The sequence below is a fragment of the Nannospalax galili genome, unplaced genomic scaffold (genome assembly GCF_000622305.1).
Source record: "Nannospalax galili isolate Female #2095 unplaced genomic scaffold, S.galili_v1.0 scaffold875, whole genome shotgun sequence".
NCBI classification, from domain to species: Eukaryota; Metazoa; Chordata; class Mammalia; order Rodentia; family Spalacidae; genus Nannospalax; species Nannospalax galili.
The window spans coordinates 3,337,071-3,348,498 of NW_008337059.1; the positions used below are offsets into that span (position 1 = coordinate 3,337,071).

At 46.0% G+C, this 11,428-nt stretch overlaps 1 protein-coding gene across 1 annotated transcript in view; it reads left to right on the plus strand.

The window, feature by feature from the left end:
- The window catches only part of Pik3ap1 (phosphoinositide-3-kinase adaptor protein 1), a 122,599-nt gene that overhangs the window by 97,364 nt on the left and 13,807 nt on the right, over positions 1-11,428 (plus strand). Inside the window, exons 13-14 of the mRNA XM_029563050.1 lie at positions 3,067-3,139; positions 8,391-8,546. Of these exons, the coding sequence (XP_029418910.1) occupies positions 3,067-3,139; positions 8,391-8,546 (229 nt within the window). The remainder of the gene's footprint in view (positions 1-3,066; positions 3,140-8,390; positions 8,547-11,428) is intronic.

The following is an 11,428-nucleotide window of genomic DNA, read 5'->3' on the forward strand; positions in this document are numbered from 1 at the left end:
GCCCGCAGAGGACAGAAGAGGCTGTTGGATCCCCTGGAACTGGAGTTACAGACAGTTGTTAGCTGCCATGTGGGTGCTGGGTTTCGAACCCGGGTCTTCTGCAAGAACAACCAGTGTTCTTAACCACTGAGCCGTCTCTCCAGCCCCTATTTTTTATTTTTAAGAGCATTTTACAATATATATTTAAAATATTTTATTTTTTTATTTTATGTGTATGAATGTGTTGCCTGTATGTATATAAGTGTACCCATGTTGTGCAATGCTTGGGAGGAGGGTGTCCTCCCTTGGAAGTGGAGTTACAGGTGGTTGTCAGCAACTATGTGGGTGCTAGGACTTGAATCTGGGTCCTCTGAAAGAGCAGTAAGTACTCTTAACCACTGAGCCATCTCTCCATCCCCAGAATGTACTTTTAAAAGGAGAAATAACACTCTCATATAATAAGGCCACTGGAGCCTGGTTAACCTACCAAGAGCTCCATCCTTGAACAAATCTGTCTTTCCCCCTCCCAGCAACCATTGGTTGCCAGAAATTCCTTAGGTTGGGTTGGGGTTTTTTACTCACTTCCCCATGTCTATGCTGGGATTTTTGTCTGGTTTGAGCTTGCATGGGACATGTGCATGCTGCCACCATTGCTGTGAGTTCATATGAGTAACTGACCAGATGTCTGGAAAACTCTGTTTCCTTGTGGTCATCTACCGTCTCTGGCTCTTACAGTCTTTCTGCCCTCTCTTCCACAATGATCCCTGAGCCTTGGGAGACAGAAGTTTGATATGGGTATCCTATTCAGGGGTAAGTACCCTGAAACTTCTTTTTCTCTGCCCATTGGCCAGTGGTGGGTTTCTGTACTGATCACCATCTGCCATCTAAGGAAACTTCTCTCATGAGAGTTGAGAGATGCATTAACCTATAGGTATAACAATAAGTTATTAGGAGTCAGTTTAATATGATAACTATTTAGAAGAAAACTAGTATTAGGTTCCTCTATGTCCTGTCATCCGTCCAGCCTCAGGTTCCTAAGTGGACTTTAAATCCAATTAGAGAGTGGTTGGTTATTCCCGTAATATTCATGCCACTATTGTACTAGTAGGCATATCTTAAAGCCTGGCATTCTTGCATTTTTCTTCTGCCTCCCTGTAGTGTGTATCTTAGTCCCTGGTCTCCCAGCCTCTGACGTGCCATCATCCCTGTGTCTCAACTCTGACACCTTCGTGTTCTTAACAAAGGAACCCCCTCTCCTAGGCACATCTATTCCTAGTGGGTCTGAGGGTGGGGGCACCCTGTGGTGTTGAATGCAGGAATCTGGGGCCCTCCCACTCAGGAGCTCCAGCAGGGATGCTATCCTTAGCCTAATATTGATGTTTTATTTCTTGCTAAGTTCAGTGATTATGTGGCAAAGTAGTTATAGGCAGACTTTGGAGTTGGTGACCCAAGTTACATCCCTGTTCTGCCACTCACAGCTGGGTGAGCTGGGCTTGCTGGTCCCCATTTCCCTGCTTCTGAAATGTGGAGGGAGAGGATGAGAGGGTGTAAACCAGGTAAATCCCCTTGCATGGCTAGTGCAGAGTAAATGCCAGCTCTCTCTCTGTGTCTATACCCAAGCAGCTTCTTCCTTGCCCACAGAATTGCTCATAATTCTTGGGTGCAGGCTGGGCTTAATGCTCATCCTGACAGAGAACCCAAGCAGATGGGAGTACAGGTCTATGCTGTGAGTCTCCTGGTACCTCCCGCGCTTCCTCCATTCTAGGCTGGGATGTGCAGGCTGCTCTTGAGCACCCACCTTCGTTTCCCTTGGCTTCTATGTCTGTCCCTCTGTCTCTTTTACCCCTGTCCCTTGTGAGTGGGCCCAGGTTCCCATTAGCCCAGGTTCCCATTGGCTCCTTTGTACAGATAACACTTGAGTCTGTCTCCAATTCCAGGATTACAGCCATCAGCTGGGCATGTCCCCTGATGTGCTCTATGCCTGATGCTTGTCCAACCACAAAGTATTCCTCAGGCTGCCCTCTTTCCTGTTCCATCCTCCTGCTGACTGCTGCCATCTCCCGAGACCCTAGCCAGACTTCAAGGTCTCTCTCCAGCTCATCTGCAGTCAGCTGGAGGTCTCACCCACTCCTGTTCTGTGGTCTTTTTCCTCTTGTGTCTTACTGTTCTCCCAGATATTCCACCCTCAGCCCGGTTGCCTGCATCTGGCCTGCTACCGAACTACTGAGTGGGTGTCAGTGCCCTGTATCTCCTCTGCCTCCAGATCACCAGAACCTCAACATCATAGCCAGCTCATAACTTTCAATGTTGCCCTGCTGTGTCCTGGGCAAGACATAGTCTCCTTAGCCCACAGGAGCAGACCAACCAGCCCTTTCACTTTGACCTCCTGCAGCTCCATCCAGTGTCTGGACATTTTCTCTAGAGCATGGAATGAGCAGATGTTTAACTTCCTTAGGATGCTCAGGCACTGTTGCTGTGGACTGACTAAGATAGAAATAAATCTTGACCTTCTGGTCAACATTTATTGAATGATCACAGTCGACCAAATGATAGAATTATAGAAAGGTACAATATCTGGTTTCTTGTTCACAGAGAGTCCACAATGTCCCAGTAGAGGCAGGGCACACATATACACATACATGCACACACTTGCAAGGTGGTGTAGCCCAAGTGTGGCATGGTTGGTGTGGACAGCACTATGTTCTAGAGTCATCTGGGGAGGCTTCAGGGAGGTGGCCTTGGCTCAGGGCTGGAATAGATTAATGGAAAGGAGGAAGCACAGTCCAAGGCAGGAATACATGTAAATCTGTGAACATTGCCAGCTTGGCTATGGCATGTGGGTAGAGGACAGGAGAGTAATGTGTTGTAAGACTGAGACTGGGACTGAATACCAGAAGGCAAACACTTTGTTGGGAAGAGATGACTTCTCAGGCACAACTTGTCAGAGACTTGGGTTCCCTGGGGACATCTTGAATATGTGATTTCAGCATGTCAACTTTTGCAAAGAACATAAAATGAGAATGAAATTCTGATGTCCAGATGGTATCGTTCTTCTGTATACTTAAACAATAAATGATTTTTTTCTAGGAAAATCTTAAGAGGCTAAGAGACAGCATCACTCGAAGACAGCGAGAAAAGCAAAAATCAGGAAAGCAAACAGGTAGGAACATTCCCAGGGTGCTGCATTGTGTGTTGGGGGGAGGGTGGCTGCTATCCTTGATTCCCCTTTGCCTAAGTAGACAGAGGCTTGCCAAGCACCTGTTTACAGATCTAGGTCCCCCACTAGCCTGGTAGAACCTTTCAGAAGCAGTTTTGTCTTGTTGCTTCACTGCCTGTGTAGTCTTCAGCATGTAGGAAAGGCATGCCCAGCAAAAGAGTGAATGAAGGGACAGAACCGTGCCTCCCATTCAGAGGGGATGGTTATACTTTCTGTCCTGATTCCAGCCTTGGTAATTAGGAAGCTGTAGGAGACAGTAGAGAAGAGAAATGAGAAATCCCCATTCATAGTATCTGCTTCTCATGAGAGTGGGGGAATCTTTATGTGAGTGTCCAAGAACCCACTATGAAATGACAGCTGTGTACTATGAACTGGGCTCCTCTGTCCCCCTCCCCCCACCAGCCTTGTGACCCTGAGCAAGGACTCAGAGCCTCCAACATGGTGGGTCTCTATGCTCTACCCTGGCCAGCCTTCTAGCAAGAAGAGTGGGTAAGAAAAGGCTTCTGTAAGGAACCCTCCTCATAAAGAACTAAGCAAAACCCATCCTGTTTGTGCTTTCAGCTGCCATTGATGGCTGACTTCTCATGAACCAGGACACAGCTTTCCACAGGCCCCTTGCTCAGGCCTCTCCTTCATACCCACATTCACATAACTGGGCTGCAAGGCTTCACCCCACAGTTCTCAGAGACGCCTCTGGCCACTGTAGGCTCTGTCTTCTGTCCTCATTTGGGACATCCGTAGCACCTACTGTCCCTTCCACTCTTATTACCTCATTCCTAGGATTCTTCCTCCAATGTGCAGCCAAAGTCTGACCATTTCTCTTGTGCCATGGCTATAGCCCAAACACCACCATCCCTGGCCTCTTCATTCCCCTACCCTGTCCACTCTTGTCCCTCTGCAGTTCACCCCATTTTGTGAAACTTAGCCTTCATTTGCAAAATGGCAGAAGTAGAAGTGCTTGGCCCTGCTAGGGGTGCCATGCAGGTGGGGCAAGTCTGGGTATAACTTGTGCCTAGCACAGGCCTGGCACATGGATGAACTCTAAAAACCATACACTCCTGTGATTGTACACAGGCCCCACATACAGTCTGATCTCTGGGGCATAGCCTTCCAGAGTGCACTTGTTTGGAACTTAACCACCCCAGGATCTAGCCCTAAGATCACGCATTTTGAAGCATTATGCAGAGTTCAGCCTGGACATGGTGGCACACCTAGAATCCCAGCACTTGGAAGGCTAAAGCAGGAATGTCGTTAGTTTTAGACTAGCCTGGGCTACATTGCAAGACCCCACAAAGTTCACTCAAGGCCAATCAGGCTCTGAATAAGTGATTTATACCCACTAGTACCTATAATCTAAAAGTAGTCAATATGCAAAGTTTTCCAGCTCCCCTCTCTCTTTCCCAAGAAGCAGATCCTCTGAAATGGAATTTTGTTTTGGAGAGTGGTAATCGTTTTTACTTTTTTTGTCTGCGGCTTTAATTAGTGTCATGTCTATTAAAACACCAAACTACAAATAATTGGGTACAGTGTTAGTTAACTTTTCACCACTGTAACAAATACCCGAGACAATCAACTTATGAAGAAAAAGGGTTTGGGGGCAGTTAGATGGCTGAGTAGGTAAAAGGTGCTTGCCGCCCATCCTGAGGACCTGAATTTGATTTTCAGAACCCATATAATGGAAGGAGAGACCCAACTCCCATAGGTTGTCCTCTGAATACTGGCACTTGTGCCTGTGAACATCCCCCTTAAAAAATGTAATTAAAAAGAAAAGAAAAAAGGTATATTTTGGCTTGTAGTTTTGTAGGTCTGAGTCTTGGCTTATAGTTTTGTAGGTCCAGGTTAGTTCCTCTGTTGCTTTGGGGCCAGTGAGGAGACAGCAGAACAGGTGGAATAAAGGGAAGAGGTAGGGAAACAGGAAGAGGAAAGGGCTGGGGTTCCACTACCCCCTTCAGGGGCATTCTCCAATGATCTAAAGACTGCTCTTTACTACACCTCTTAAAGATGCCATCACCTCCTAGTAGCACCATCCTGGGGACCAGACCTCTAACACTTGGGCCTTTGGGACACATTCTAGATCCAACTCCAGTAGACATTGAACAGAAATGTCTTAAGGTAGCAAGCAGTCCACCTGGGGAGAATGTTCTACCCATCAACTCAAGAGCACAATAATTTTTATTGTGATAAAATATATATAACATTGAATGTAGCAATTGAACAATTTTAAGAGCACAAATTAGGGACGGGAAATACCTTCACCATGTTGTACAGCCACCACCACTTTCTTGTCTGGAACTCTTCTTGACAAGGATCTGAGAGCAAATAGCCAGTGTAGAAGGATGCAGTAGGGGGTAGGCAAGTGAGACAGGAAGGACTCAAAGAAGAATGCCTACTCTGAGCTGTCCCACCCGAGGAACAAGAGAGCTAGGCGTGTATATACCAGCTGTCATCCATCATGGGTGGTGGCCGGCTCAGGGAGGGGCACTCAAAATTTGGCTCTCTGAGAAAGCAACAGGCAATTGGAAATTGGACTCTGTCCTGAAGGGTGAGGCAAGGGCTATCAGGACATCTGCTGAAGAGACAGGATCAGTTGTGGTCGAGTAGATATGATTTATAACTTCCTGAATGTTATAAACTGTGATTATGAATTTGTGTATGAGGTTGTAATACCCTATTCTGTGGGCTTTCAATCTGTGTTCCTTGGGGGCTCAGGGCCACTATACTATGCTTATAAGGCAGGGGTAAGAGCTGGGTAGGGAAAGAGAAAATAGGATTCACAGGGTTGAGTCCCCTTACTCCACTTGACCATCACAGCTCATTTAGAAAACCTGTGTTCTGTGCTAAGCTTCTGTTATCATTAGAGGAAGGACTTCTGTCCCACCCAAATGATTGAAAACCACTGGCACACATCTCATTGACCAACAGATGAACCTCAGGGTTGATGAATGGCATGTCTGCCCACAGGATCTTTTCTAACAATATAACCCACTCTAAACACAAAGACTGACTGACTCTTAAATTTGGAAACTCCAGTTGCCTTAGAAACCAACAATTATTACCATTTTTCTTTAATTTGGGATGGAACTTGCTACTTTGTCTTCAGCCCCAGGGAGCAGCTTTGCCCTTTGTTGGCTAGTGCAGGGTGTTCATGGCCCAGGACATCAGCTCAGGGCCTGTACATGTCTATGTTGGATGTCATCGCCTCAGGGAGGAGACAATCAGTATTTGTGTTCTTGGTGTGTCCCATAAGGCAGAACAGACTGAGGCCCAGGAAGCCAGGGCTTTGATCTTTGCTTTATCACTAAGTCACTTTTCAGTCTGGGGGTATTCCTTTATCCACTGTGTGCCTCAGTTTCCTCTTTGGATTCTACTCACCTACTAACTGGAAAGGTCATGAAGCACAAAGGAAAGTTAATAACAAATGAACGCACTTGAGAAAGTACTAACAATATAATAATTCAAAGAATTCCTGACACTGTATCTTTAGGCAAAGTAGTCCAGGCTTTAGAGACATTTAGTTGAGCCTTACCTGAGTTTTTGAACATTTGGCCTCCAATCTTTTTTTTTTTTTTCCTTTGTGTTTTACTCTCCTTCTTCATAGAACTAGCTGAGGGTAGAAACTTTTTTTTTTGTCTTTTTGAGACAGGGTCTCCCTATAGCCCCAGCTGTCCTAGAACTTATCTGGAAGTTGATTAATCAGACATGAAATTCCTTTTAAAGGATGAGAGATTTTTTTTTTTTTCTTAAAGGTAGGTCAAAGCCAAGAGGGAAAAGAAAGAATGACATCCTTGTGGGCTCTGAGCATTAGTGCCTGGCTGCCTCTGCCCAGGGGGCTCTGAGTATGGGGGGGACTTCAGCTGCAGTGTCACCAAGGAGCCTGTGACACAGAAAAGACTGCATGAGGGCTGGGGAACCTGCTAAACACTAGGCCCCTGGGCTACCCCAGTTTCTGTAGACTAGGATATCTCGCAGCTCCACTAACCAGTAATGCACCCTTCGAGCATTCTCTGTGCAGGCTGTTTACTCCGTGGTCTGGTGCACCTTGTCCTCCCACTGTTCTTTCATGCTGTTCTAGTTTATTCATTTGCTTTCTTGGTGAGCCTCTGGCCACCTCTCAGCTTCCTACTGCTTCCTACTGCTCTTATCCCGTGGAAAAATAGAAGTGTTTCGGGAGACAGTACCCCGAAGAGCTCACAGTCCCTAAGCTCCCTCTTCTTCCACCCTTGCTCCCCTGGCCTCCCAGAAACCTTGTGGCCCAGTGGGAGCCCTGAAATAAGACCTCACCTGCCTTCACTCCTACCTGGGGAGGAAGTTGGTAACATACTAGACATTTCATTCTGTCAGGCAGCACAAGTTATTTCTGTTCCCTGAATTCTGATATAGCAATCTCAGGAGGGCTAAAGACAAACCAGTGTCAGGAATGAGCCTTAAAGAGGTCAGGTCAACACTGAGTTGGACTAAGGGATCTGCCTTACCACAGTCAGCTTAAAAAGTCAGTCTTTCTGAGCATGAAGGACTTTGACCATGAACTCCCTGGGTCACTGTTGTTAATATGGGCTGCCTGCCATACCTTCTCACTCATCATTTGTCACAAACTCAGGGAGCAAGAAACCCTAAACCCTAGGAGTAAACAGCTTGGACTCCAGAGCCAGGGTTTAGATCCCAGCTGGCACTAGCAGCTGTGTGATGTGGGCCATGGCTTTACTTCTCAGTGCCTAGTTTCTTCAGCGAAAATTGCCAAATGCACCAATTTCTTGGGTGTTACGGGGATTCAATGAGCTAAAAGTATAGACCCTCTTAGAATGAGCCTAGTGCACAGGATGGTGCATTATTACCACCAGTGATATCTATAATTCCCTCCCCCAGGCAAAGGATTAATTTAGAGAGGTTTGTTTCTTCAAGTTGAACAGCCATTAAGAGGTGGTACTGGGACCCCAATCCTCTCCCAACTGCACGTTCTTTACCCTCCCTGAGGAAGAAGTGCTCTGCTACCCTTTTCTCATGTTCTGTCATCTCTCCCCTCTGCTGGGCCACATTGGATTCTGTGGCTTTTCAGTGCTGAGGTGGGACTTGAATCCAGTGCTTCCCTCTCCCCTCCAGGCTCAGCTGTAGGCGACAAGTAGACAGGGAGCACTGGAGCCATTTGGCAATGACAATAGGTTATCCTGAAGCTTCTCCTGCTTTCTTCTGATTCCAGACCTGGAGATCACAGTCCCAATCCGGCACTCACAGCACCTGCCTGGGAAAGTGGAGTTTGGAGTATATGAGAGCGGCCCCAGGAAGAGTGTTTTCCCTGCTAGGATGGAGCTCCGACGTGGCGACTGGAAGACTGACAGCATGTCCAGCACAGCCAGTAAGCAGCAGACCAGGGGTGCCCTACCACTAGACTCTAGCTACCTGTGGGCTTTTGCAAACATTCTCTTATGTGCCCCAGGATCTCAACTGTGAGCTGATTTGGTTTGAGAGTTGCCAAAAATGTGAACTAGTTGGCCTGTGAGGTTTGCTTTTGTCTCATGAAGCCCAGTTGTGTGATAAATATTATTGTATTTTTCATTTTTTAAGTAACAAAACCCATTAATTGTCAGCAGAGATGGGGAGACACAGCCCAGCATTGCTGTTGGTAGCCTAGGGATCTCCCCTGTTAGGGACCTCACTCAGATGAAGTTGCAGAAAAGAATTTCAGGAGTTAGAGTGAAGCAAAGCTAGTGGGTTTAAGTAGAGACAAGGAATAACACACACTTCAGACCTAAGCATAAGTACTGAGGGGAGGGCAGGCTTAATAAAAGGTCAGCACTCAACCCAAAGGACATGGCTGTGAGCTTCCTGGGAAGAGTCCATGCTACATATCTTTACAATGGTTATGTGTTTGATTCTGTGGCTCTCTAAGTTACATTGCTCAAAGGATGTAATTTGCAACAGGGTTTAAAAAAATAAGTTTTAAAATTAAGTAAAAACTGGTCTACTTCTCTTAAAAATGTCTTTTTGTGGAGCTAGAGAGATGGCTCAGTGGTTAAGAGCACTGGCTATGGGGGGGTGTTCTGATGCCCTCTTTTGGTCTCCATGGGCATTTCATACACATGATACACTTACACATATGTAGGCAAAATGCTCACACACATAAAATAAAATGACAAAAATTTCTTGCATTTTATTTTTGCCAAACAAAATTGTAGGATGATTTTATGAGGTAAATTGTATTGAAGACTGAGAGGGGCACTAATACAGTTAAACTCAAGATGACAGACATTCTGGCTCTAAGAAAGCACAGTCTTGTTTTTAACATCTTTGTTTGAGGTAGCTTCAGGAAAATGAGTATTATTTTTGTTGGCAATGTTTTCCTTATCAGTTGTTGTTGCACTAAATTTTCTTCCCTTTTTCCTTCTTGGGAGACTCTGTGTGAGTCCTTCGAAGGCCCCAAGGCTCAAAGACTAACATAAGAGTTTTTTAGTTTGGGTTTTGCATGGTCTTTTATGGTTTTGTGCCCCACCCACAGTCTCCGTTAGCTTTTGCCCGTGCCCCATGGGCATGCAATCTCACCCAAGGTGTGTAAATCTCACCCCGTCCTGCTTCCACGCCTGCAGGATATACCACCATTCACCCCAGGCCGTACACACTTCTTTTTTTCCATTCCAGTCTCGCTGCCATGCTAACTCTCCACAGTGATAACTCTCTGCATTGGCTCTGCCCCCGCTTCCCAGGGTGCTTCTTGTCTCGCCCCTGGCTGGCTTACACTTTTTGGAGGAATCAGTAATTTTCAGATTACAGTGGTGCTGAAGTTTCTTGACTTTTAGTCAGCAAGAAATACAAACTAGATATCAGGGTAAGGGACTTCTTTTTCTTCTTATGTTACTTAATTTTCCATCTGTCTATCCTGCTTCATAATAATAGTTAATGGCCACAGAGCCACTTTGAGGCAGATTTGTTGACCTCTTTTGCCGAGGAGGAAGCACTAAGGCTACGTATGTTGCCCTGGGTTGAGTATCTTATAGGGTTGAGTTGGACTGGGTTTGAATTCAGTCTGGAGCCAGAGCCAGGACTCTTCACCCCTGCTTCTGCCCCACTATGCTAAGGGGAAGCCAAGGGTATCTCGAAACAGATTCAAATTTGAAAATTCTGACTTCTGTAAGGAAGTTCAGAATCTAATTAGGATATTTCTTCATTTTGGTGAAGAATCATGAATAGGAGTCTGATTGCTAACATTCGATGCTTACTGACGTGTAGGCCGGGGAGCACAGGCGTTCTGTTTCTGTATCCTGGGTGATGTTTGCTGACTCCAGACACGCTGTCTTCACCAGCCCAGTAGGCTGAGTTCCTCATCTATTGTTAGCAAAACAGCTGAAAAAGTGATTAAAGAGCTAGAGAGAAGCTATATTTCAGGACTCATGTCTCCTTAAAAGTCAGGTAGAGAGTCTATAATCCTTTAGTTGTAATCCTTTCTACATCACAGCCTACTTGAGAATTTGCTGTGTATTCCAGATCTGTTTCCAAAAGAGCATACTTGTCTGAACACTCCCCCCAACCCCCACACACAATTTGCCTATGGGCAGAGATCAAGAACCTCTGAACTATTTTCCCTCCTTACTGTACAAGTGAGTCATTTGTGACCCACAGTAGCAGACCCAACTCGCTTTCTTAGTTCATATACCTGCCATCCTGACCTGTGGAAATAGATCCAAAGCTGTCCTGTGGTCACATGGGAGTCTAGACTAGATAAGGAAAGAACTCTCCAAATATTATGCGGACACCTCAACCAAGGCAACTTAAGAATTCTGACATCAGAAGCAGGAGAGAGTTCCCCAGGGACCACAGGCTACAGAAGAAGCAACAGGCACAGGGCTCTTCTCTCAGACACCTGAGAAAGGAGAGAAGTGCCAGTATCTTCCCTGGTGAGGGAACTGCTTTGCATGGCCAAAGGGAGCCACAGCTGGGACTTTTTACAATTATTTATTTATTTATTTTTATGTGAATGAGTGCTATGCCTGCATGCATGCAAGTGTACCACAAATGTGCAATGCCCATGGAGGCCAGAAGAAGGCATCGGAGTCCCTGGAGCTGGATTTCTAAATGCTTGCTAGCCATATGTAACTGAACCCAGGTTTTCTGCAAAAGCAGCCAGTGCTATTAACCACCAAACCATCTGTCAAGCCTCCTCTCTCTCTCTCTCTCTCTCTCTCTCTCTCTCTCTCTCTCTCTCACACACACACACACACACACACACACACACACACATATATA